The following is a 26,451-nucleotide window of genomic DNA, read 5'->3' as shown; positions in this document are numbered from 1 at the left end:
TGTGCCATCTGGAAAACGAACTGAGTTTTATAACTCACATCTGTATCATTTAATGCTGGCACGAGTCTCTTGCAGCCATGGCTCGTGTGGTGTGTTTGGACCAGTCTCTTCTTTGCACTTTTTACTGAGGCATCATACAGTGCTTTGCCTTGGGTGAACAGAGATGTCACTTCACTCACTTGCCCTTGTCCTCGTCTCTAGCAGGTTTCATTTGTACCCCTGGGAGTGCAGCTGACAAATGGTCGGCCCCTGTGACTGATGCTTTCTGCAGAGCACACACAGAGGGATCTCTGTGCTCACCTGCCCTATGAGGGACTCTTTGCACAGGCAGGAAGGGTTGATTTTTCTCTTGTGAGGTTTGTTTGACACTCATGTGAATTGTAAGAGGGTGGCCTACTTCAGCATGGTGGGGGATTGCACTCCATTCTTCCCCAGGAGAAAATCCTACTCCCTGCTTTATTTCCAGTGGGAAGAATGCAACCTCTGTACAGAAGCAGCCTAAGACCCTTTATGAATGGAACCCCTTGAATGATAACATTTCAGAGTTGCCTAAAGCTGTTAATCGGATTAGCAGTATAGTGGAGGAAGTGCTTAGTAGGTATATACAGACACCCGGGCTCGTCGTTCCTGGGGGCTGCACTCTGACCATGTTGTGAGGCCAGGCATTCTTCTTGCCCAGTGTTGTTCCCTTGTTCCCAGAAAATGCTGTTCATCTGGGAGGAGAAGGGAAAATTGTGCCATTTGACACTGCTGGGCTGTTTATAGGTGTGCACCCTCATAGCTGCTGTGGGGCATCTGCAGCTGTCAGGCTCTGCAGGAGGATTGAGGTTCCCAGGTACTTAGGAGTGATTGGACACGTGGTCCTCTGGATCCAGAATTGTACTGCTTGAGGGAAAGCTTTGCCTTGGCTGGTAAAGACAGGGACTGTCAGATGTTTCAGCTTTTCCCCTTTTTCACCCTCACCCAGTCATTGTCTAGAAAATAGCTAGGTACTTCTCCGGGTCCTTGAGAGAGAAGGGCAGGGAATCAGAGAACTCTTTGGATTTTGCCATGGATCTCTGTCCTGAGCTTAATTTCACAGCATGAGTGTGCTTCAGGCATGTTTTCTCCATTCATTTCCTGCTTGCAGAAATGCCATGGTAATTTTTCAGAAATGAAATATTTGTGATCCTGCTTGAGAGGGGAATGCCTTGAAGTTCAGTGTTTCCAAGCACTTTCTCAGCAAATATTGCAGTTAGTGTTTTATTCCTAGTATCTGAAAGCAATGGACTAAATAGCATTGTCTCCTTGGTAAAGTCACAGAGCAGAATCATGGTTCCCTCCTTCTGAGGAATGCTGGCTCAGCGCTCTCTGGCAATCCCCTCAAAAACTGCTCATGTGGATTTTAGGGGTGGCTGTCTCCTTGGTACCCTTCTTCAGTGCTCCAGCAATGATGTTCATCTTGGGCTTAGTATGGATTTCTCTGTCCACTATACCCACATTCTTTTGTGTTAGTGGTGACATTGGGAATTGACATTACACAGGGAATTACATCACTTGTGTTGTGTACTTAAAGCCTTCTGCAGTGCAATGTATGACTTGATAGTCCTTATTCATGTGAGCAGTCTCATTTGCTCCAAAGGAGCTGCCTTCCTAAAAATTTATCAGGAAGAGTACAGGTAAAGCATCTGAAAACTGCAGTAGGTTTTCTACTGCAAGTCTGCATGTTGGTCTGCACTGACTTGTTAAAGCTCTGAGCTGTGTGAGTTAATAGAGGCTGTTTGCATGCAGGGCTGATTAACTGTGAGTGAATGCCATGAGATGTGCTCTACCAAGAGCTGCCAACTAGTTAATGTCTTGTCAAGACCTTTTCATGATTTCCCTGAAGGTTTTTTTTCCAAAGTGCTGTCCTCCAATTTTAGATTGTGATCATTGCATGGCTTCTGGGCTCCTTTCTACAGGTGTCTCATCTCAGCTCTGTTTTATCTGAAACCTATTTTTATTCTAATCAGTGATCTGGCAAAAGAGCTGTGTAAAATTGAACATTTGACCTTTCTTTAAGATTTTTCTAATTTTCTAAACCAGGATTTGGTTTTTTCCCCTCATTGGCTGTTCTCCTTTGAACCTAAGTCCTAAACTCTGACACTTGCTTGTGATCTTTTTGTTTCTTGCTTTATAAGAAATTTTGCAGATCAAACTATGTCCTCCGTGTCACCTGCTCATCCTGCTATCATCATCTGCAATACCATATAAAATCTGCCAAACAAGGAATTTCTCCTCTTCCTTAAAAAATCTTCTGCTGCTAGAAGAAGGGACAAACAATGAGGCATATTGTTAAAATGCAGGTCTTAGCTGCCTCCCTATCTCTGTTTCTGTGGGATCAAGTTTAGATGTCTTGTTTACTATGAAAATCAGGTGTTCTCATGCAGTAGTGTTGAAATGAATACCCGTAGGATTTGGACCTGTAGAGAGACAGTAATGGTTCAGAACATAATAAAATGGATCTGTTACCTGGAGATCTGCCAGTGAGTGCTATCTCAGCAAGCTAATGCATCACCAGCTCCTAATCACTTCAATGAAAGATTTTTGAAAAAGTTTGCAGTTCTGAAAAGTTTCTTGTATTTTTTTAAACTCTAGTGAAAATATTTCCTTTTACAATATAATTTAGTTTAGAAGAAATTTGACTGAAAGCTTTGAGAATTCATCTGCTGCAATGGGAAAAAAAGAGAATCCAGAAATTGCCCAGTGTCATCTGTCTTTTGGACCCAAATGAGTCCACTGGTGTAAGGTGATTATCTGCTGAAGAGTTAGCCACAGGGGAAGAAAACCTTCTTTCTTGCCCTGCCTCTTAGAGGTATATAATACTAAATACTGTTTAATACTAACTGGCTTGATTTAAGTTTTTATGGGCATTTTAGGGATTATGAGGACTTTTCTGATACGTTACCCCTTTACCTGATTTTTGTATCATAGAGACAGTTGCTAGTCCTGAAAGGCACCTCTGTGGGTAAGAAGGGCAGGTTTGTCCTTTCAGGGTTTGGCAGCAGCAGATCAGAAGCCAAGGGTGTCTGGCTGCCCTCGCTGATGCCAGGCTGTGCTGGGCTGGCTGCTGAGAAGCTGGCTCCATATCCCACTGTCGCCAAGAATGCTTTTCAAGAACAGTCAAAACAAGTTTTCTTTACCTCTCATCCTAGGAGGTTTTGAGGCTCATTGCTTGAAGGCCTTGATGAGCCTTTCACACTGCCACAAATGACTGGCATAAGAAATTCAAAGAGCCTCTTTTCTAGCTAAAGTAATGCTTCAGATAACAGTGCAGCTGGGAGAGTGATATATTTGAACCCAGGTTCTCTACTGAAATCAGGGGAGACTGAGGCTGCTGCCAGTGACTGGAGGCTCTGACAGCAAATTCATGCAAGTAATTCTCTGACAAATGAGGCAGACAGGAGTTCTGCATTAGACCTTGTCTTAAGAGCAGGGACCTGGTTCATTGGCAGCAGCTCTGCTGTTCTTGAGTGTGCTGTGAAAATACAGCCAGCTGCTCTGCTGCCTCACCACATCTGCACATGGGGCTTTGCTTATTCTTGCTTTAAGATGCTCACGGTCACTGTCTCTCTTTGCATTATCCAGGAAAGGCATTGATTCCTGTGTAAACTGGATTTATTGCTGGACAGATTGCTGGAGTGCAGCTCTCCTGCTGAGAGTTGTGCCACTTCAGGGTGGAGAGCAAGACTTCTCCAGTGGAATGCTTGAGGTGCTGGTGGCAGTCAAGCAGGGTTTCTGCTGTTTCACTTTGTGAGAGCTTCCTCGGTGTAGGGGCTGTGGCCAGTAGTAGTGCTGCACATCACATCAGAGTCCTCATGAATGCTGCTCACGTGTTTCTAGTGAAATTTAACTTAGTGCAAAATATACTTCTAGAAGACTGCAAAATCCAGGGATTTAGACCATGACTAACTGAGATTCCAGGGGAGATCTGATTTATGGATTTGAAAGCAAGACTGTTAAATTCAGCTGATTTGACACATGCTTGCCATCTCAGCTGGTTTTCCCATTGTAACTCATATTTGGTGCTCTACTGTAATGTCACTCAGTTCAGGGTAGAAGGAGTGGACTTCAGCATTGCTGGATTTCACAGAACCACAGAATCATAGCTTTTAGGGCTGCTTGGAGCCCAGCTTTTAATTCATTTAGGCTTATAGCAAGTCTATGGGTTATGCTAACTTAACCTGAGCTGTATTGGTCATAATTGGCCAGGAGCACTGCAAGTAACTACGTACGTGCTGTAACATAACCCACATCTGTGAACTCTCTGCAGGGGTCTGCTCTTTCCCTGGGAAATCTTTAGTGAAGGTTGCTTCCTCCTGTGTGAGTAGAGGAGCATCTTTGTTCCAACAGACCTGTCTGAGGGCTCTGTCCAGCTGTCTGCATACCTCCTTTCAGTTTTCCACAACACGTGACATGCACTCTGGGGATGTCTCTTTGCAAGCCAGGCACATTTTTAACAGGAAGAGGAGCCTCAGGAGCGGAAAGGTAGGTGCCTAGAGCTGGCCTGATGCTGAGGTTTGGTTAGCTGTGCCAGATGATTTTCCTATGACTAGTCCAAATGTTTACCTCTGTGAGTCGATTCAGTCAGGGGTTTTACCAGAGCAGACAACCATGAAATGCATTTCCCACAGTTCTGTGGTTGGCTAAGGCAAAGCAGGAGCTCCCCTTTGGAAGAGCTGAGTAAGTCCTCTAGGGCCGGGAGTGTTCTTGTTTGCTCTGCTTTTCTGAGTTATCTCCCATCCCAAATCTACCCTTCTGTGCAACAAGCCAGTGATCTTCTCTTTGAAGAAATGGAGATACTGTGCTTTTTGCTCCCAACCCAGAGTCTTACAGTTCTATTGCAACCTTCTCAGACTTGCCTGATTTTCTCCAGCATAAAGATAACTGTCTAGAAATCCCATACCCTTAGCTGGTGGACCTTCTAATTCCCTTTGTAGTTAAGACTCTTCCACTAGAAAATGCCTATCTTTAGGTTTGATATTTTCACACCAAATGCTTTTCTTTATGGGTTTCTGAGTACCAGCTTGAAGTCTTTTCTGGAAATTGAGAGGGATGTTTCTCATCTTAGGGTTGCACTTTTTCTAGTCGCAGGACTAGAATCTGCCAGTCTGGTGCATGATGGTAGGAGAGGAGAGAAAGTCATCAAGTCAAGATGCCAAAGCATGGAGTGTGTGTATGTGCAAAGGGGACAGACCTCCCTTGTCAGGCTGGAGAAGAAGCCCTGAGTCAGGACAGCATGGCTGTCAGGAGCAGATTGTTGGCCACCTCTGCCTGTTCTCAGGGACTGTCCAGTGCCTTCCTGTGCAGTGAGTGCTGCTCGAGATCTGCCTGAGTAGCAAGCCACAAGAGGTTCTAGAGTCTTTACTCCACCTGTCCCACCAATAGATAATACAGGCTCTGATATTCTTTCTACTAGGGTCTTTTCAGTATGGCACGTTGCTTTGAAACCAGGTGGGGCTTGCAGTATTCCTTTACACACTTGGCTGTGGTGTTCCAGACTTGTGACAAACAGAGAAATGAAGTCTACCTCCTTTTCCCCTCTTTGCTTGTGATAAAGGTTCTGCAGGGCAGGGTAAAGACAGTCCCAAGCAATAGGTGCTGAGTACACCTGGATGGGCAGAGCACAACCTCAATGACACAGCCCTGTTCCTTGCTTCACATTTCCTGTGGACTAAGATGTTCTTTTTCCTCTTGTGTGAATTCCCAGTGGCAGCTGGTCACATGCTCCATAAAGTTTGTTTTGTGAATGCAGTGTTCCCTGAAATCAAGTTTTCTGGATGGTGGCCTTCCACCTGTCAAAATAAGTGGTTTGATTTCTGCTGTGCAGTCAATGTTCAGCCCTACACAGTTTTATTTTAGTGGTTTTATGAGCACTGCAATATTGCTCAAATGAGTCCATCCAAGCAATAAAGCTTTCTCTGTTGTAACAGAAATCCCCAGCTATTTCAAACACTGCCACTTGCTCATTCTTAGTGGAAACTTTAGTTGTGCTTCTCTTGTGAGTCACAATTCATGTGCTTCTTTCAGAAATCATCCAGGAAGGCAAGTAACTCAGTATCACTCTTGTCAAATGCTGCACTTCAGAAATTAAATAGCATGGATTTTGTTAATGAGCAATTAACATTATTTAAGCACCTGAAAGCATCTGCAGAAACTATCTGTTGATGCCACGGTTCCAAACAGCCTGTTTCTGTAGTTTCTTCCTATTCAGCATGGTGCCACCATCAGCCTTGGGCAGAGCTGCAGCCTTGGGCAGAGCTGCAGCCTTGGGCAGAGCTGCTGCAGTGCTCCTGCACAGATGATGCCAAATCCCTGCTGTTCTGTGCTTAACTATGCCAGGTTTTGTCTCCCAGTCCCACTAATTTCCTCATCCTCAAAGATCTCTTGGGCACATCTAAAGCACCTGGAAGTTGGTACTGGTTGGCACAATTAACCCTTTCAGGAGCTGGGATAATCACAATGTAGGAACATTTAGAACATCTGATTTCTGTTTGCAACTGTCGTGCTCTTGATTGCTCTTAATTAAATTTTCTTTTGCTCTCGTCTACAGCTGGTGTATCACATTTGGAGGCTGTTGCTTTTACTGATGCCAGAAGAGTCTGAATGGTCTTTTGTGTTTAAGTAGACGTTATTAAATAGTTTTATATTAATTAACTGTGATGAAGGGAACACATGGGCAAATGTACTTGAGGAGATCAGTTTATCCATATGGAAATTACATTGAAAGTTAAATCCATTACCCTAATGGTAAAACTTGACAGTGCTTAGCCAATAACTGTGGCATTGACTAAATCATGCATTTGTGCTTCAGAGCTGGGAAAATGCCTAATTTCCTTGACTATTTGCTCAAATGAAAAACTGTATTTGCCTCACTTGCATAAGCTGCCTCATCATTTCTGAGAGTGTTTTAGGCAAATGAGTTTGGAGGCAGAAACAGTCCATGAAAGAGTAGGGTGTAATAAGCTCTGAGAGCAGTCATTACAGGATGGTCACTCTGACAGACTGGCTGGTTGTCTTGACCCTCAGGCTCTTTACTTTCAAGCAGGAATCTGTGTCCACAAAATAAAAGTTGCTTACACTGGTCAGAAAAATGTCTGGAAGGTCCAGGGAACAATGAATTGCCAAAATGGCTTGTTGGACAATAGCAAACTACAAATAAATCAGAAGTTGTAAACTGCTCGTGGTTGATTCTGAGCAGAAAGGGGTTACATTTGTGGAATAAATGTGTTCACTTTGAGCCACTTGTTCAGGCTTAATTTGGAGACAAGGCTGATGCTTGTAGCTGCAGTGGACAAAACCCCTTTGCTGCAGCTCCCCTTTTCAAATGGTGAGGACAAAGTATTTATTCAGCTGTCAAGTGGGGAAAGAAAGCAAATTAGTTTTAGGCTGGAACACTGGACTGTGTTTGCTGTTGTGTTTCCGAGGCCAGATGGTGACTTGGACAGCCCCAGGGAATGGGTAACAAGTTTCTCCAGGGCAAAGATCAGAAGCAAAAGGAAATATTCAGATTATGTTGCAGTTCCACTTCCTAGAGAGGAAAGGGGAGTGTGAGATGCATCAGGCTGTGTTAGGGAGGGATTAGCCACTCCTTTTCTTCATTTGTTGCTGAATCCTGGAGTGAGTTTGTGCTAGAGTGAGTTTGAGAGCTGGCTCCCCCTATTTGGGGCTCCTCTCCCTGGGAAGGACAGGGCAGCACCCACTGGGGCAGCTTGCTCAGTGGGGAAAGGGCTCTGCCCTTAGTGCCCAGCTCCCCAGGCTCCTCTAATGACAGCAAATGATTTGGGCACCTGGTTCACCAGGGAGCCAGGGAAGACCTGGGGGAAGGACATGGTCTAAGGTTGCCTAAGAGTGCCTACATTTGGCCTGGGCTCCCAAAGTGTTTTAAGTCCCACTTGTCTGGCTGCAGTGCTGGCTCCTGCCTCAGTTTCCCTGGTTGGGCAGTTGGTTTCAGGTGCTCCAGTTGGTTTCAGGTGCTCTTTAAATGAGCTGGGGTGGAGTTGGTAGGTAACCAAGCAGATGAAGTGTCCCAGCTATATCTGCTTAGGCTGCTCAGCTGCCTGTTAAACATGGTTCAGGCTCCCAGGGCATAAGAAGGTACCAAAAACTCTCCAAGAAGCTCCAGGACTGTGAGTGTCTGAATGTCTAGGCAGGAAGAAAGGCCTCTCTAGTGGCACAAAACATTCTTCATGGAAGGAGTTTTAATTCCATTCAAACATAGCTTAGCTTCCCATGTAAGTGTTTTCATTTAGAGTTAATTTTTATCCAGTATAAACAAGGTGGGGGGAAAGCAAGAGGATTGGGAGGGCTGAAGGGGAGAGTGGCCTGGCTGGGATGCTGAGAGCAGCAGGCTCTCCCTGGAAGCCCCAGCTGGAGCAGGGCAGGGAGCTGCTGGAGGGCAGCACGGGGAATAGTGCATGGCCCTGTCCAGAGCAGCCTGGGCTGCCCTGAGGCTGAAGAAATTAGACTCTGCAGGTCAGAAGGAAAGGAATGTCAGCCAAGGGGGGCTGTGAGGTTGGTACTGTCTACCAGGACAGCAATGGGTGAACCCAAGCCAGCTCTTACAGTTGCCTTGTTGCCTGCAAGTTCACTTTTCTTCTTCACTTTCCTTTCTCTTTCCTTCCAAAAGAGAGACAGGGAGGGAAGGTGATTTTTGTGAATTGAGAGGAATCTCATAGTGAAGCAGACACCTGTTAGGAGTAGATCTTGATCCATCATAGTGACAAGAAATCAAGTGCCAGGGGATGGGAACAGTTGGTACTATGCATTGCTCAGTTTATATGCTGGGAGGGGGGAAGTCTTACACCATGTGTGAGGACCTGGCTAAACAACAGAGGTACTCACATGGCCAGAATACTCATGTACCCTCTTTAGTATTTAATTTTCACTTGCCTCAGTAAAAGCACTGTATTTGCAGTGGTCTGTCTCACTGGAAGAAACCAGTGAGATGACACAGGTTGTAGGTAACTTTTTTCTTTCTTTTATCTCTCATTTATCTATCTTTTTACCCTAGGGAACAGAAGTGATTGTTACAGCCCATGAGAAAAGACCCCTTTCAGTCTTCTCAGTCCTCCCTTTTATCCAGAGAATGTTGATCACCTTAAGCATTAACTCTCAGTGGAGAGGTTGGGTCAGATTGTCCCCTTTCTTGCAATGCCTTCTTTAGAAACAAGATGCATCACAGTATAAAAGCAATGTTGCCACTTCCAGAAGAGCAGGCAGTATCCAGGGAAAATACAGAGTGTTTGGGAATGGTGCTGCCTGCACTTCTGCTCTGCCTGCCATACCACTGCAAATACAGCTGGCCAGCAGGAGATTTTGGTCCATTAAGTGCTTTGCAGCTGATGTCTGTGGCAGCCCTGGGTTTGCTTAGCTCTACTCACCTTCCTCCTCTCATGAGCTTCCCTGTGAGGCCAGTGTCCCCCTTCCCTGCACAAGCATTCACAGCTGATGTGGAGATGACACATCTGCCTGTCAAACCTCTGGACCTTGGGACTCTCCTGAGTTATTGCAGCAAGTCAGCTTACTCTGAATAGGAAAAACAGATTCCTGCAGGGAATTTGGGGCTCAGAATTCTTCCTTTCTTTAATTTATTTTTCTTTAAGTAAATTGAGGGAGCTTCAGCTATTCCACTGACAGGAAATGCTGAAGGATATATCTCAAATCATTTGCTCAGATCTCCAGGGTATGGGGGTTTATGAAAGGTTTTTGCTATAGACTCTCCACCAGCTCTGGGAAACATCTGTTCTGCATTCTGAATGCATTTTCCCAGCAGAAATTGTTTTAATAAAATCATCACTTTTTCTGTGCTTAGAAAACACAGTGAAATAGTTTTTTCCTATTCTAAACAGTTCTTGACCACTGGTTAATGAAATTAAAAACTGCATGTAACATTATTTGACTTATCCTGTTTTTCCAGGAGCTTCTCTGTTGGTCATAATATGACAGAACTGACAGGAACTGAAACTCTAAAGAAAGACTGGTGTTTAGTGTTAACTGCACCACTTTTGTTGGTGCTTCATTGCAGTCTCTGTTTGAAACGCAGTCTCTAAGCCATGGCACGTGAATAGCCTGTATATTGAGTTAGGCTATGAAAGCAGGGTGTTCTAACACATAAGGTAGGGGAGGTTAAATAGTTAATAATTTTTCAAAAGTATTTAGTTTCTGTGTTGCGTCCCAGCTCTGAAATAGCCTTTTCTCCACAGTAAAATGTATTAGAAAAATTCTTGCTGCGGTTCGATTCACCTGAGAGCAAATAATTATGTGCACAGCCAAGTTACTTTCTGCTAAATCAGAAAAATTGGAAAATCTGTGAAAGTCCTCCGTGCTCACTGTGGACTCCTTTGTCCTCAGCAGAGGTGATGAGCATATGGGTGGTAGCTATCTTCAAAGTTCAGCTGTGGAACCCTTCCCCTGTGTGGACAGCAACCAGGAAATGGAAAGGAAAACTCTCTGAACATGAAGAGATTCTTCATTGGTCTGGAGAGGAAAAAGTGTCCTGGCTTGGACCTGTTCTGAAAGTGGTTTTGATTTTAATGGGAACTTTTACAATTTGGAAAAAACAGGTGGTGTTGCATGCTTCATCCCATCCAATTTCCTGTGTAAGAATATTCTCTGTTCTCAGACTACAATTTTTCAGACAACTACAATTACTATTGTCAGTTGTTGGGTTTTAGACTAAAATTATAGATAGGCATCATTTGAAAATGGAGCTTGACTCAGGATAGATTGATGTTTCTCCTTTGCTTTCAGTTGGGTAACTCATCTTGCCTCAGAGTAGTGTTTTCCAGTGCAAGCTGAAAGATGGCTAGTGCTGAAATGTTTTGAAGTCAGTGGCCCCTGAAGCAGCTTTGAGGTCTTAAATGAACTCGGTAGGAGGGTGGTGGGTATTTCTGGGCCAATTACATGCATTCTGATTCATCTGCAGGCTGCTTCACTGCTTTGCCTGGCTTTCCTCTTCATTTTTCAGACAAGAACCCCTTCTTGGTGCATAAACAAGTGGAAGAAGCACAGAAGCTTTAGTTAGCAAGAGATCTGATTGTCCCCTCTTTGGTGATTCAGACTACCTGGGCTTAAGCAAAAAAAACCAAACCAGAACATGCACAGCAATAAATACCTTCAATCCTAAATTGCATCCTGTAGAAGACACATTTTCAGGTCTCATATATTACTACTTCTCCAGGCTGCTTCTAGTTCCTAAAAACAATTTATGCACCTGCTCTTCAGCCATGCTTGCAGACATGGAGGATTTATCTCAGATTTGTGGTTCTTTCAAGCTACTGGACATTTCCTTCAGTTAGCCAAGCTCCCTTGGCAGTGCTGGTCTGTGAGAAACAGAAAAACAAGTTGTACAAGTGCACTGTAGGTAGAAGGTGAAATATCCCCCAGCCTGGTTAGAGAATCTCTTTTGTGTCTCTGCCAGGTTAAGTTACCTAGTCAGGGACTCCAGCAGTGTTCTGCTGGAGTTGCAGCTGTTAAGTAGGATAAATTATTAGGAAGAATTGAATTACAAAAATGTGGAGGCTAAGAGGGTTTAGGAGATCTAGTACAGCTGTCTGCATGGAGACATGACCTAACAAATTCTGTATCTTCAACTGATTGTGGGAGCAGCAGACAAAACTCAGGCTGAAGAAGGATGAGTGCTGGTCTAGCACAGCAGTGGGTGGAAAGTACTGAGGATGAAAGTGATCTTGGAGGGGCTTGTTAACGGCTGGAAATCCATTAAAGTCAATGTCATGTCTTTGTGGGGCACCAAGCCTGCTTTTATTGGCTTTCCACAGAGCACAATGTCAAACTGGAAATCTCCCTTCTCCTCTTCAGTGTTTCCAATGATAATGGGCTTCAGTGCATACACCACGGGCATTTCATGCTCTGGAGCAGTAACACTGGAATATGTTCTGCTTCTGGATGTGACAGAGTAGTCCAACAGAGAGGTACCACTTCAGGAATGTGTTGTGGGGACAGCAGGACCTGCACATTATCTGCAACCTATATGCAGCTGCTTCCAGATACAAGGTGCATTTCTTGGCCTCCTTATTTATTGTTAATGGTATATCAGTTCTTCTGGGACCCTACATTAGTGGAAAGAATCAGAAGAGGACTAAATGTTTGTCAAGTCACTTTAGTTTTTGGGATATCTTTAGGCATCATGATGATAGGAAATGTCTAAAAACTCAAGTGAATCAGAAATTGGTCTTCTAAAATGGTCATGTTTGTTTCCAAGCACCCTTGTGGGACACAAGGTGGGACACCCTTGAGGGAGCACCCAAGGCTGTGGTGTATGTGCACCCCCATATCTGGCCTTTGTGTAGTGCTCTCCCTTTTCACGGGCTGCTATAAGACAAAATATGCAAAGATGTTGTAGATTTCATTAGTCACACTAGTTTATTCAAACCTCCTCTTTGCATAAGAAACCAAGGCCTGTGCTGATCTCTGGGAAAGAATGTGCTGGCGCTGGGAAGGGCCGTGTGCTCAAACGCTCCGCGGCGCGGCAGAGGTCAGCAGCTCGGGCACGGCACAGGGGCCCGGCTCCAGGCTTTGGTGCCATCATTTGCAATTCAATCCCATGCAGCTCCCTCTTAGGAGAACAATTCACTAAATACAGAGTTGTTCTTTTCCCCTAATTCACCATATAATTCACCTCCTAAGTTCAATTAAGAAGCAATCTGTTTGTGACTGGAAGCAAGCTGCATTTATTTAGAAATACAAAATTATCCTTTGCCTCAGCAAAGACTGCATGCCTTAATAATTCTGGTGATGAATGGCTAGTTGGGGTTTCCTTTAAATGGAATGAGATATTGTGTGAAGAATAGCATACTTTGCAGGGGTGGGGGTGGGAGAAGTCCTGGGGATGTAAAACTGAGAAGAGGAACTTTTGTTGAGCTTGGGCTTAAGGAAGTGACGAGGACTGGGCATGAAAGAAAACAAAGGGAAATCTTAGGATGGGACATTGAAGCTAGAAAAGAGTGATAGAGTTCAGAGCAATCCATCTTGTTGAATCAGGCTTGTTCCTGTTCACACATCTAATGGCTTTTGTCCAGCCAAGCTCTGTTAAACTATGGCACTTCCTTTGGGAGACAAACCCCTGATTTACTGTGTATCTTGGACCAGGAAGCTCTAACCTATAGCCAGCTGAAAGTCTGGGTATTTTATTGTCTTCTGGATTGTTTTGTAACTATCTTTCATTGTAGTTTTCCTGATACTCATATCAGTTATAGTAGTATAATGTTGGGGAGATTTGTTACCATCCTCTCAGTCCTTCTCTGAGTTGCCAGAGATATCCCTTTTCCCCTGTCCTTGCCCTGTTGGACGGGCTGGAGAAGGATTTGCTAGAAGCCAGCTCCAGAGCAAAGGAGAGTTTTCCAGCTGGCAAAGCAAGACTGCTTCAGTGACTGGAAGATGTCCAGCTGTCTTGAAAGTGAGACATCCCTCTTGGAAGTGTCCACACTGCATCCAGCAGTGCTGTATGACCAGCAGTGTATTCTTTTCTGCATGTGGTGGTTTACCATGCTCGTCATGCTTTATCTTGTCACCAAGACTACACAGACTTGCTCTTGCAATATTTCTACAGAGATCAGCTCATTCAGCTCCTGCTCTAATTAAATGTCCATGAAATTAGCCTTCCCTAGAAGGGACTTTCTGCTTATTCATTGTATGGAGAAACTTAGGTGTGGTATGGTAATGAGTTGCAAGGTGTCACTGTAGGCTAGGAATAAATCCAGGAAAAGTGCTTAGCTTTATCAAGGGTTTAGTCCCTGCTCCCTGAACAGGGAAAGCAGACAGTTTCTGCGGCCAGCAGACCCCCAGCTGGCATTACTGATAGCTGCTGTCCTTTCCACATCGGAGCTCTGCCAGCCAGCTCACCAAAGCCGAGTCTCTGCTCTTTTTTCTTTGCAGGAGGCCTGGGAGAAGAGGTGTCAAGTGAAAATGCCACTTCAACCAACCACAGTGACAAAGCAGTTAAAAAGGGTAATGTGGTACCCCACCCAGACCTTTGGGTATCTTTTATTTACTTTTTTTACCCTCTGTAAAAACATATTTTTGTACTGTTTTGTACATGTGTGTGCCTCCATGCCTGGGAGATCAGCCCTGCCCAGGCATCTTTGCTGTTGGTTTACTCTGAAGGGGTGGGTTTGCCTTGTATAATGTGGTGGGTTGACCTCAGCCAGAAGCCAAGCACCCAGTCACCATTCCCCTCCTCCAGCAGGAGAGGTGAAAAAGCAGGAAAAGCAAGAGTGAGAAAACCCATTGGTTGAGATAAAGACAGTTTAATAAGTGAATGAAAGGGGAAAAAATAACCAAAGTGATATAAAGACAGCAGCTCACCCTCACCCAGAAGCAGTCCCTGCTAGAAGAATGTGTCAGGCCTCTCCAGGGAGGAGAATTTTTAAAAGTCAGTTGTTAAAGGCAGAAAACAACCTACTAAGGAGCAGTCAAGAGCTACTGCAGGACTGGTGAGGAGAACTTGCCCAAGAGTGTGTGTTGCTGGCAAGGAATGGAAGCTTTGTGGCACAGAAGTGTGGGTGCGGAGTCCCCTGTGCAGAGCTGCTGCTGCACCAGCCACAGGAGAGCCCAGGGCAGTCACCTCCTCACTTGGGTTTGCTATCAGGAGCTCTCCATGTGCAAATCCATAGAGATTTTGGGCAGGCCCAGGAGCAGTTTGTGAACAGAAGACAAGACTATTTTTATTTTGAGACCCTCTCACTTCTTCTCCTGTGGCCCTTTTAATGCCAATGCCCGTGCTGGTGCCTGGTACCAGCAGTACCAGGTGTATGCCAGGAGGGTGGTTCTTCCTTTTTTGGGAGAGCCCCCAGCCTCAGAGCATCTGCCTTCCAGGATTCAGCAGCTGGCTTGGGGATGGGGCAGCTTCTGAAATGGCAGGAAGGTGCTTACGAGTAAGAGGAACAAAAGGCAAATTCCCGTTTTTGTCCTGCAGCTCAGAGCAAGGTCTTCAGCAGGAAGGGCTTGACCTGGTGAAGCAGGAGGGAGGGTTTAAAGTTCATTCTTTTCATTCCCTTACACTGCCTGGATTTCCTTCCCATTGTATTGATCCCCTCAGCCTTGACAGTAGTGGTTTGCTTACTGGTGCTTCAGCTGGAGGGATGAATGGGGAAGAGGCTCTCAGCAGCCCCCCTGGCCACTGGAGGAAGGTCTTAGCAGGACCTGTGCTTTTTAATAACCCAGCAGCCCATGTCTCTGACTTGGAAAGCAAAGCTGTGGCCAGTCTTGCTGATTTACATACAAATTGCCATCCTCTTGGGCTTCACAGCAGTCTGCTGGTGAGCCACATCAGTAGTGCTGCTCCTCAGAGCGACAAGGACGTTCGCCCTGGTGTGACCCTTGAGGCCAGCACTCTCTGAAGGCATAGCAACCCCTGCACTCTGTTATTCCCTTGCCACAGTCCAGCTGATGAGTTGACTGTGCAACACAGGGAGCTTATCTAACAAGTGGTGTCTGCACAGAGAGATTTGTAAAGCTCAGCTGGACTGTGGCTGCCTTGAGGGTTTGAGTTGCCCATGGCACCTCAGATAGGAGGTGAGCAACCAAGAAGCTTTGAGTAAAGGATTTTTTGAGTAAAGGTGCCAGCACATTAAAAGTGCAGCTCATTAGGCATAACCAGTATCTGAGCAGAGCTGCAGCAGCACAAATGCAGGGCAAGGGACAGGGTCTGCCTAGAAGCTTGCATGAATCCTCTTGCAGATTTCAAGGCCAGTGCTGAACACCACACAGCCAGGGCTCCTCTACCCTTTGTGACAAGAAATGAGATGTGTTCTGCTTTCCCTTTTGTGTTTTTGCTCCTTTTCATTAAAATGAAGAGATTCAGCATGGATGGAGATCTGCACTTCTCTGTTTTTCCCATCCTGAGCATTCCTCCTTCAACAGAGGCTGTCCAATCTTTATAGATTTCCAAACCACCCAAGACCTGGTATGTGAAACCAAAGTAATACTTTTCAGCCTTGAGTACAGATTTCACAGTTAAGAGTCTGTCACCTTCTTCCAAGGCCAACTCAAATAAGTAATTGTTGCTGTGAAGCTATTCCTAATAGAACAAACTATTCTCTGCAGATGAGTGGATAGGTAGGGTAAGTTGAGAATATACAGAGACATCTAGGCTTGATTCCCACCTTCTGTTCTCTGTAAGATGTGTCCCCATCTGTGAAGTTGATGTTGCAGAGAGGGAGTGGCTAGAGACAGGGAAGGATGTGCTTTTACATCCTAATGGGAGAACAGCTTTGGCATGATGCATATGGAGGCTCCAAAACAAGAAGGGACAGTTTTCTATAGATTAGCAATCTCAAAGTCCCAAAAAAATCCCTGGCAAATCTGGCTATGACTTCTGGTTTGCTTTAACACCTTCCTTTTTCTTTTTATCTTTTTCTGAAGCTCCAGGGTATTGCCTGAGGGCTGCAGGTGGAACTAAAGAGGATTTAAACAGTGTTGCCACTCTGTCTTGCAGACGGCAGGCAGAACACAACGCTTGCAAGGAGCCCGAAGAGGGAGGAATCCAAAGATGAGTCTGGGATGGATACACACTCCTCTCCCAGAGCGCGCAGGGCAACCACGTCCAGGGCTGAGAGGATCTGGCCAGGGGGGGTCATCCCCTATGTGATCGGAGGAAATTTCACTGGTCAGTAGGGAAAACACTGCCTTCTGTTTGCCTGGGTTTGTGTCTCAAACTGTGCAGGAAATCTCTGGAGCAGAGTTCTCCCACCGATGACTCGGTTCCTTGGGAATCTGTCTCCTGAGATGAGGTGGGCATGTCATTGCACAGGGAGTTGTGCACTGTAGAAGCCTGAAGCTGAGGTGTGCACTGAGATGGTTCTTCTCTTGGAGTCCAAGAAATACTTGAGTGACTGAGTCACTTTTCTTTAGAGGCCAGCACCTGTGAGCTTTGCTTGCCCCCTGTTTTCCAGAAGAGAATTCTCTCTGCTGTTGGAAGAGCAGGAGCAGAAGTGCTCTGGGTTCCTGACAATAGCTTTGCCTTAGTTTTGAGGAGCAGCTGTAGCACTCATGAGATTCCTGGGTCTTGACAGATGTGTGTGGTCGTTACTTCATGTCATGAGAGCAAATTTGGCACATTGTTTAGTAGCTGGTGCTCAGATTAGAACACCTGGCAACTCTGCCAGAATGGCCTGTACCTGGAAAGGTGACATGTTTTATATTCACAAATATTGATACACTTAATCTGTAAAGTTTTCTACCTGTTTAATTAGAGCAGTAAATTAATCAGGCACAAGGAAAGAAAAGATGATACAGGAAGGTAATGCTATAGCTGTAAGTGGGCCCCAGAGTCCAAGGGGTGTATACAGGCATAAGATTGGCTGTTTGAAAGATTGACTAGTCCCATATCCAGATGAAATCCCTTAGAGATTTTCCTGAAAGCCAGGCCTTCACTGTTTGCTCCTCTTGGTTTCTTTTCCAGGAACCCAAAGAGCTGTCTTTAAGCAAGCAATGAGGCACTGGGAGAAGCACACTTGTGTGACCTTTGTGGAGAGAACTGATGAAGAGAGCTTCATTGTGTTCACGTACAGGACATGTGGGTAAGTGATGCACACATTCCCTGCAGCTCTCCATTGCAAACAGCACTTTCAGTGACACGTGGCTTTGTAAGTCTAGCCCAGAACAGACCAGTGGCTAACTGGGAGAATCTGTCACAGAGATGGAGCTGGTCACTTTCAGTGAGGATTGCTAGGATAGTTTAGTATTTGCTCAGAAGGTGCTAAGTCTTTATGGATTCTTTTTTCCTGGCATAACACTTAAGTACATATTCATGTTTAGTACATATTCATGTTTATAAATACACGCTTTTTTCTTTATGTTAGCTTTGTACTTACATGTAAGTAGATATAGTATATACTGTAAGTAGATATGCAACTGCTGGCCTGTCCTGAACCCTGCCAGATGCCATGCTCTGTTCCTATGTTTTCGAGTTCCTCAAGTCACTGATGTGCTGCATGGGTTTGGGGGTTTTCTTTTCCAGGTGTTGCTCCTACGTGGGTCGCCGGGGAGGGGGCCCTCAGGCAATATCCATTGGAAAGAACTGTGACAAGTTTGGTATTGTGGCTCATGAGCTGGGTCATGTGGTGGGTTTCTGGCATGAGCACACACGGCCTGACAGGGACCAGCATGTCACTATCATCAGAGAGAACATACAGCAAGGTAAAACCACACTTCAGGTTATTCCACCTGGCTTTTGGCTGGGTAGAAACCTTTCTTGCTACACTTGCGGAAAATGTTGGTGGTCTGAGGGTTGGGATGGAGAAGAAGAAATATTGCTGTCCTTGTGTAGAATAAGGGTCAAAATAGCTATATGAATAGAAATTTCGGATGTCCAGCTGGTGGAATTGTTGAAACACAGGACCATACCCATTTAATTCTAGGCTCCCACAGGTTAAAGTCTTCTTTTTTTTTTACTCTCTAAGAGTAGTTTGTTTATTTTCCTTTTTGTTTGTCATCCACAGGTCAGGAGTACAACTTTTTAAAGATGGAAGCTGGGGAAGTCAACTCACTTGGAGAGACCTATGACTTTGACAGCATCATGCACTATGCTAGGAACACGTTTTCCAGGTGATAATTCAAGGTTGCATGTCCTTAGGACCATTTTTGATAGTTGTGGTTGACTTTGGGATATATAGAGCCTAGGAGGAGACCTCTGATCTATTGCTGCATTGCAAGGCTCAAAAAATATTTGGAAAAGCAAGGGGGTTGTAGTGTGCTGGACTCCTGTTTTCCCCTTTCCACTATATTTACTCAGTAATAGTACTGGTGATCTCAGAGAGTTTCCAAAGCCTTGCTGACATTCTTTGCAGCCTTCCCAGGCAGCACATGTGTATCTGTGTGCATGTCTGCCCATGTGCACGTCGGGTAATACTAAAACAAGCTTTGAATCTCTTGGTTGTCCAGCTTATGCTTTGGAGTCACAATACAGCCATCAGTCTCTAGTGGTTGTGCTGAGGGAGAGTTGAACTCTAGATCATAATCTTTAATTGTTTGGGTGTTTTTTTACCCATTTATGCATGAGCTTCTGATCATGGCCTCTGCAGCTATGTGGTTCTGTGTGACTGGGTTTTTTCACGGAGGAGTTATCAGTCCTGCCCCAGCTAAGTGCCAGTTTCTGCACAGGCTGTTTGTCCTTGACTCCCATCTCATACCTCCAGATGGAGCCCATTTCCTGATCCGACTGCTCTACTGGATAGAGAGGTGATATGAACATAGTTGTGTCCTGTAATTGTAATGAGAGTTACTGGATGACCAGATTCATTTTGCTGCATTATTAGAAGCTTTCTTCCAGAAATCCTACTACTGTTCTTTCCCAATTGCTTTCTGTCACTACAGAATGCGAGTAAAGGGGTTGGAAGGTACAGTGGAAGTATTCACACTCTTGGAAATTTTTTGTTGCAAAAATTAAAGACATCTTTGTGACATTTTACATTTTCTTACTCCCCTGTTGTATTGAAGAGCCAAGCCTGTTGTTTTGTGCTTTTCTTTTGACAGCTTCACACCAAGCAGTGGAAAATTGTCAAACATGCTGAAATGCTGCTTGTTGTGGCAGGAGGAGATGGTGTCTGGGCAAGGGTGTTTTGCAGACTTTGGAGATTTCTTTGCATCAGATATCCAAAGCAAACAATTTTTTTTTCCCTGAAGCATCTGCTGGACCCTCCCAGCATTTGCTAAACTCTAAATGGTTAGAATTGTCTTGCACAAAGGCAGGATTAAGTTATTACTGCCATTTATATTGTAGTCTGTGCTGTGTCTCTTGAAAACTAGGGTCCTTCAGAGCACTGCTGGGCCAAAATGGGTAAAAATGGCAAGAGTCCTGCTAGATTTAAATTGGTGCTTGATAGGATTTTTAAGTCTGTTTTCTTTAAGCTCTTTGTGACCCACCCTTACCCCAGTTGCTGTCTTTGTGCAGTAATTGAACTGAGCCCTAAGTGCCTCTGTAAGCTGATTGTGCTCTCACCACAAATAAGCAGTGCTGGAATAGGCACTTGGCCACTTTGCCAAGACCTGTCTTGACATCTGCTCCCCTGGGGGAGCAATGCATTGACCAGCCAGAGAGACTGGTGGCTGTATGCACCTAACCTTCCCACCTCACTGAGGTTTGCCAGTGCTGGCCAGTTGCAACCCAAAGTGACAAAATCACAGAGTCCAGGAAGATAAGTTCCAGCAAGTTTCATTAAGCTCAGTGGCTAGGAAAGGGAGAGAGTTCCTGCTTCCTCTCAGGGCAGGGCTGCATGGGGTGTGTTAATGCATTAGCAGGCACCAGAAAGTCGACATAAGATGGTATCAGCACCTGACCAGTGGAGATGGGATGTGTGAGTGAGCAGGGGAAGGACACAGTCATGTCTGTGACTCACTCTCTTGTAGCAATTCTTATCTGGCACTTAGTACAACCCTGTTTTTAACTTCAGTCAATATTGATGCTAGTAAATCATATGGTGCTTGCCATGGTCAAATACTGCAGTAAATCCTGGGCCCTTTTTATTCTAAACTTTTTACCTAGGTCAGAAAACTACAGCTCTTCTGAGATTTGATGAGTCCTAGCAGTGGAAATTGTTTCCAGTGATACTTTTGAGGATTGGTGTAGTCACCCCTTTCCATTTCATAGCAAAATATGCCTTTTTGTCTGTGGCTAATAGAAATAGGAGTATGGCACAAGAGACTGTAATGACATCAGGAACAAGCTTTTACCATTGGAATTTCTGTTCTCATCTATGTCAGAAATTTGCCTGTTTTGCAGTGTGGCTGCAGGCTTTTATTTCCTGCTGCATTCCTTACAGCATGGCAGCAGTCTAAACTGAATGTTGCAGTATCATGAAACAAGTTCTTTTACAGCTGTCAAGACCTATAAATGGCAACTTAGCAAGAAGAAAGTTTAAACCTTCACAAAGCCCTAAACAAGTAGCTGGTTACATTAATTCAGTAGGTGACTTGCTAGTAGATGTGACAGCACAGTCTGGAGTTACAAAACATGACCTCTGCAAAGCTCATGTTCAAATTAGGGTGTAGGTAGCACTGCCCCCATGCCCAGGAGGCACATCTTGTGTTTGCAATGCACTGTCCTAATCCTGGACGAGACATACATAGATCCTCCACAGGTTTTACTGCATGGTGTCATGTTGTCTCTCTTCTGCACATGGAGTTATAAGGTGGCTGCCTGCGGCTGGGTCCTTAACCTGCCTTGAATATCTGCTTCCTTGAGTGTTGCTTAGGCACCTGTGTTTGTTACCCTATCTCCTGGGACATGAATGTTTAGCATCTGTTGAGGTCAGTTGATAATTTCATAGCACTGGCCTGGCACTTTGCATGTGCCATGCAGATGCTGATGACTTGTGTGAGTTGTCAGATTGTTCTTAGCTGGTAGGAATGGTGGGCTGTTGTGCTTGGCTTACAACTGCATTGGGCAGCTAGTGCATGTTCTGCCTGTGCCTGGACAGCAAGAGAATGGGCCATCCAGGATTCATGGGCTCTTCTCCTGCTTCTGGGAGGAGAGCTTAGATATTTTATTTAAGCATGGTTCCAGTGTTAGGCTTCCTCAGCTGTTCTATTTAATGATATCTGTTTATTGTTTACTAACTTTTGAGTCAAAGTATTTGCACTTTTAGAGACACTCACCAAATGTGCAACTTTATGCTCCAAGTGTTTCTAAGCAGATGAGGTTTGGGTGGACAGCATGGGACTTCTGGGATTTTTGTGGTTTGGGCCAGACAGATTCTCCTGTTCTTGGTTCCTTTGATGGCAAAATGAGAGAAACTGTACCTACTGCTCTGTAGTTGGGAGTCATGTTCAGCAATGCATGTGAAAAGAGAAAAAATTCAGTTGGAGGAAAAAGCAAAACCAAAAATCTTACTGCCTCAGCATAGAGTGCAGCCTTCTAGAAGAAAATGTGTTTGGCAGGTAGCAAGGGTAGTTGGAAGTTATGGGTTGTTTGTGTTGTGTGAGCAGTGCCTGAGGTATACACTACGTGCAGAAAGCTGAGGCTGTGAGTGCACAGTTGTGAGGGCTGGAATGGGAAAAAGAATCAAAAGTTTGCATGTGCAAGTGGTGGTTTTTCTATTAAACTCTGTCATTCTTCCCTGGTTGAGCCTGGAGGTCTGCAGAAAGCATTTCAGAGGCCATAGAAGTATGTCCCTGCCAAATGCTGAGTTCTTCTATGAACTCCTGAGGAGGCTTGAAAATTTACTGTGAGCAAACTGACCTATTTCTATGCTTGTGGTGTTTCTGGAATTGGAGGATTTATTTTCAATACATAAACTTAAATAAATTCAGTCCAAGGCATGCAGCTGGCATTACAAACTGAATTTATAAATTGAAATTTGAGGGACTCACCTTAGATCTTGTAAGTATTGGTTTTGGTGCGGATGAGGAATTTTTCTACTGCTGAAAAAATGCCAACATCTCCCGTGCAACAGCTGATTCCAGGTTTCAAAACAGATTAAATTCCTTTCCCTCTATTTCTTTCTTCAGTTTGAATATTTACAAAACAATTTCCCCCTTCCCTCCCCACCTCTGGTCTAGGCAGCACTAAAATTATTGTTTCTGCCCTGATTTCCCATTGGGCTCTCTGGGCAGTTATATCCTGTCCTTCAGAAAGAGCAGTCTGCCTCACTGAGCTGATGCTGAAGGCTAAGCTCGGTGTTAGCCTTGGCATCCCCAGCCTGTCTGGGCTGCAGTGAAAGGTTCCTGTGGACTGGACAGCCTGGCTGCAAGAGCTTGGATTTTGCCAACCTGGAGTTCAGGTTTCTGATTCCCTCCCTCCTTCCCTACAGTCCTAATGCTCCCTTGGGGTCTCTTTTTGTGTGCAAGCTCTTGCTTGGCTATATGGGACTGTATTTTTGTAGAAGTGAGGCCTGAGCTTAAATCCTTCACAGGACTGAGATCAGATGTGCAGTAAAGAGATCCTGAGTGTGAAGCACATGGAAGAAATAGTAGCAAGTAAAGAGAGGCAGAGACAAAGTGGAGTTATTAGTTTGGAAACTCATACAGAACAAAGGTAGAGCACATGATCTTTTCCTCTTGTCTGTGGCAACCACTGCCAGCCCAGCCCCATCTGCTAGTGGGAAAGCTCCCCTTCCTCTGCTCCTTTGGCTTAAACGCCAAATCTGTGCTCCTGCTGAGCCAGATGTGCCATGAACTGTCTGCAGGAATATTTCATTGCTTTTCCTGATTTATGGCAAGGAATGTGCTACCTCAAACAGAGGCAGCAGCAATTTTGAGATATCCAAGAGGAATTTGGCTTGGCAGACTTGCTTGTACATTTGGAAGCTGTCTGCTATAGTGAGAAGGCTGTCTTGAGATAGTTAACAGTTATTAGAAGCTGAACCACTACTGCTTGTTAGCACGGGATATATGGTCAGGGGGATGGGGTGTGGGAGGCTTGCCAGCTCTACTTTCTGTTCATTGTGTAACTTTCCCTGCTTCACTGCTCTGTGTCTCTCTGCTGTTCCCTTTAGAGGAGTTTTCCTCGACACCATCCTTCCCCGTCGCGATGACAATGGGGTCCGGCCAACTATCGGCCAGCGCGTGCGCCTGAGCCAGGGGGACATCGCCCAGGCAAGGAAGCTGTACAAATGCCCAGGTAAATGTGGCTTGGAGAGGTGGATCCTACTTTCCAGACACGTGGTTTGTGTGGAAGGTGTTGGAGTTCAAGAGCACCACCCTTTGAGGAAAGAGACTTGGGAAACATGGACCATCAAATGCTTTAGGCTGGAGCCGTCGGGGAGAGGTGAACATGCCTAAGATGTGTCTCCTGTTAGGACTTTGCCAGTATTCTTGTTGGGTTTAGGGCTTCAGGTTGGTCCAGTGTAGGCTCTATTTGTAGAAAATTAAACTGATGTACAAGGTTACGGGCAGAGTGGGGACTAGGAGTTAGCCAAATGGTGGAAAGGTGTCTGGTAGACTGGAGAGGCCCTGGAAAGTGGTGGATAGCTGGTGTGCAAATCCACTGTTTTTCTGTGTCCAAATGCAGGTCAAAAAGTATGAGTCCATAAGCGTCTAAAATGAATTCTGAGGGATTCAGGGTCTATATGTTTGAAGATTACTGCTTTTGTCGTATAATGGGTGGTATAACTTTTAGGTCTGTTAGTTCTAATTTAACTTTTTTTTTTCTTTTTACCTCATCATTATGTTTTTCTTTTTACACTCATCCATCTCTAAATTGATTTTAGATTTGGTTGAATAAAATGTTGTTTGTTCAAAATTATTTCATGGATTAGTTTAGGGGTTCATTTGTTTTGCACTATGTTTTTTGTTGGAGTCAGACTTAATCCAATCAGGCTTTTCATTCCCGTTGCTGAAAGAATCAATTACAGATTTAGATTTCTCAAGGCAAGCTGAAAAGCCACTTTGGCCTGAGGTACTAACTAAAAGTTACAAAGCAACTTTCTTTAAAATGAGGACTCTTCTGTGAGTCTCAAGTTTTCCATTTGTGAAGTAGAACTTTTCCTACTTTTTTTTTCCACAAAGCTCTACCAGAGGTTATTGCAGTTCAGAACATATTAGGCAGCAAAATAATTAGAGATTTAAGCCTATTAAACTTTTTTTTCCAAATATCTGTTGCTCTGCTTTGGTATTTTTTTTTTTGCATCAAAATTTGTGCAGAAGTTGCGTCTTAGGAGAAGAGGTGCAATATATTTAATGATATTAACATCTTCTTCTCCTATTTGAATCTGTAGCTTGAAAAGTGTTAAACTTTTTTTTCAAATATCTGTTGTTCTGCTTTGGTATTTTTTCTTTGCATCAAAATTTGTGCAGAAGTTGCGTCTTAGGAGAAGAGGTGCAATATATTTAATGACATTAACATCTTCTTCTCCTATTTGAATCTGTAGCTTGAAAAGTTTTCTTCCTCTGCAAAATACAAAGCAAAGGAGTTCAAAACCAAAAGACTTCATCTGTGTGTTCAAGCAGGGTCTGAATGAGACTTTAGGATGAAGACACTTTGTTCAGCAGTCAAGCTAAGAATTTTAGGGTAAAATGCAGCAACATAATTCAGAAGTTGAGTGGCAGATGGCTTCTCTTTTACAAAGAGTCTCCATCTGAGAATGCCTAATAATATCTCAAAAAAAAAAATAGAGCTAGTATGGTGGAGGATGAGTTACAAGCATGCAGTGGAATCAGCCAGAACAACTGCTGTGTCTGCTGTAACAAACAGGGCCCTCCACTGGTTAGACTGGAGCTCGTGTGCCTGCTGCAGTTAGGGCTTGCTTAGCCTGTCCATGCTAAAGCCCTGCTGCTTTAAATTGCCCTTAATTCCTCAAAGCTTATACCTGCTGGGTTAAAGTTAGTGCCAAGCCAGGTGAAATCAAATGAAATCTGCTGGAGGAATTTCTGGAAGGCAAGATGCAGTCTGCTACATAGTAGTCAATGCTAGATTTGCTGTGGCTGCACAGTTGAGAATTTGATGACTACCGTGACTACAAAAGCTTTAAAACAGCTCAGCCTGCTGTCTTATGGTGTGCTAAAGGAAAAAGGCTTGTGTAGCTGTGCTAATTGTGCAGGATTGGCTAAACAGTAAATGGAGAATGGTCCTGCCTTGTATAATTTCCTCCAGTTCTCTGGGCATTTTCAAAAAGATATAGTGTACCAGTAACCAGATGATGAGCTGTAAGTGCCTGTCACCCAACTGCTTAATTTACAGATGAGTTCTGAAGCATTCACCTTACTGCTTTGCTTTCCACCTCTGTTCCTTTCTACCTGCTCAGTTTCTTGGATCCCAGAAGTACCAAACAGTTGCTTTACTGGACCTCTTGGGTTCTTTGCTACTAAGTGGAGTACAGTCATATTGCTTTTTAGGGTGCTCTGCAACAGGCTGTGCTCTCCCCCCAAAAGATGCATTGCTCACTGTCGTGCTTGCCCTGCCCTTGCCCCATGCTGCAAGGCCAGCCTGTCACAGTGTCTGGGCAGTTTCCTCTGCAGGGCTCATGGAGTTAGACAGGTCTTCTTTCATATTTCAGCAAACTAGTCTTTGCAAGTAGGCACAATAGTACCTGTGCCATAATTACAGAGTCTTGCCAGTTGCTGTGTAATTGCACTCTGGGAGAATTAAGTCTGGCCTCTTGGAAATCTTTACTGTGGTTCATCTGAGGGCAATAATCTCCTATCACTATGTTCATATTGTGCATGTTTCCTGTGATTTTGAGCTCCCTTTATCATTTCATGTTTGTTTAAATAGATTTTTGAGCAGAGAAAAATAATATTTATTTATCCTGGTGAGTTGTGGATTGGGATTCCCTATTTATTAAAAAAAATATATTAAAAAGCTCCTTTCTGTGTCCCCACATTTCTTCATCTAGTCTGATCTGTCAACCTGTGGATCAAACTTCCTTAGGGAAATTAAGAAATTCTGGATTAGATGACTCCTTCTCCCCTGCTTGAACATATTACACTTTTTCAGTGGAACCAGTCTCTTTTCATTTCAACTGCCAACCCTCCCAT

General features: G+C 44.4%; 1 protein-coding gene across 1 annotated transcript in view; it reads left to right on the top strand.

The window, feature by feature from the left end:
* Positions 1–26,451, top strand: part of TLL2 (tolloid like 2) — an 87,095-nt gene that overhangs the window by 33,586 nt on the left and 27,058 nt on the right. Inside the window, exons 3-8 of the mRNA XM_039709383.1 lie at positions 13,915–13,986; positions 16,475–16,645; positions 17,441–17,558; positions 17,999–18,177; positions 18,480–18,585; positions 23,472–23,596. Of these exons, the coding sequence (XP_039565317.1) occupies positions 13,915–13,986; positions 16,475–16,645; positions 17,441–17,558; positions 17,999–18,177; positions 18,480–18,585; positions 23,472–23,596 (771 nt within the window). The remainder of the gene's footprint in view (positions 1–13,914; positions 13,987–16,474; positions 16,646–17,440; positions 17,559–17,998; positions 18,178–18,479; positions 18,586–23,471; positions 23,597–26,451) is intronic.

The sequence above is a fragment of the Passer montanus genome, unplaced genomic scaffold, assembly GCF_014805655.1.
Source record: "Passer montanus isolate IOZ18808 unplaced genomic scaffold, ASM1480565v1 scaffold21, whole genome shotgun sequence".
In the NCBI taxonomy this organism is placed as follows: domain Eukaryota; kingdom Metazoa; phylum Chordata; class Aves; order Passeriformes; family Passeridae; genus Passer; species Passer montanus.
The sequence above is the reverse complement of the archived record's forward strand: the minus strand, read 5'-3'. Positions and strand labels throughout refer to the sequence as shown.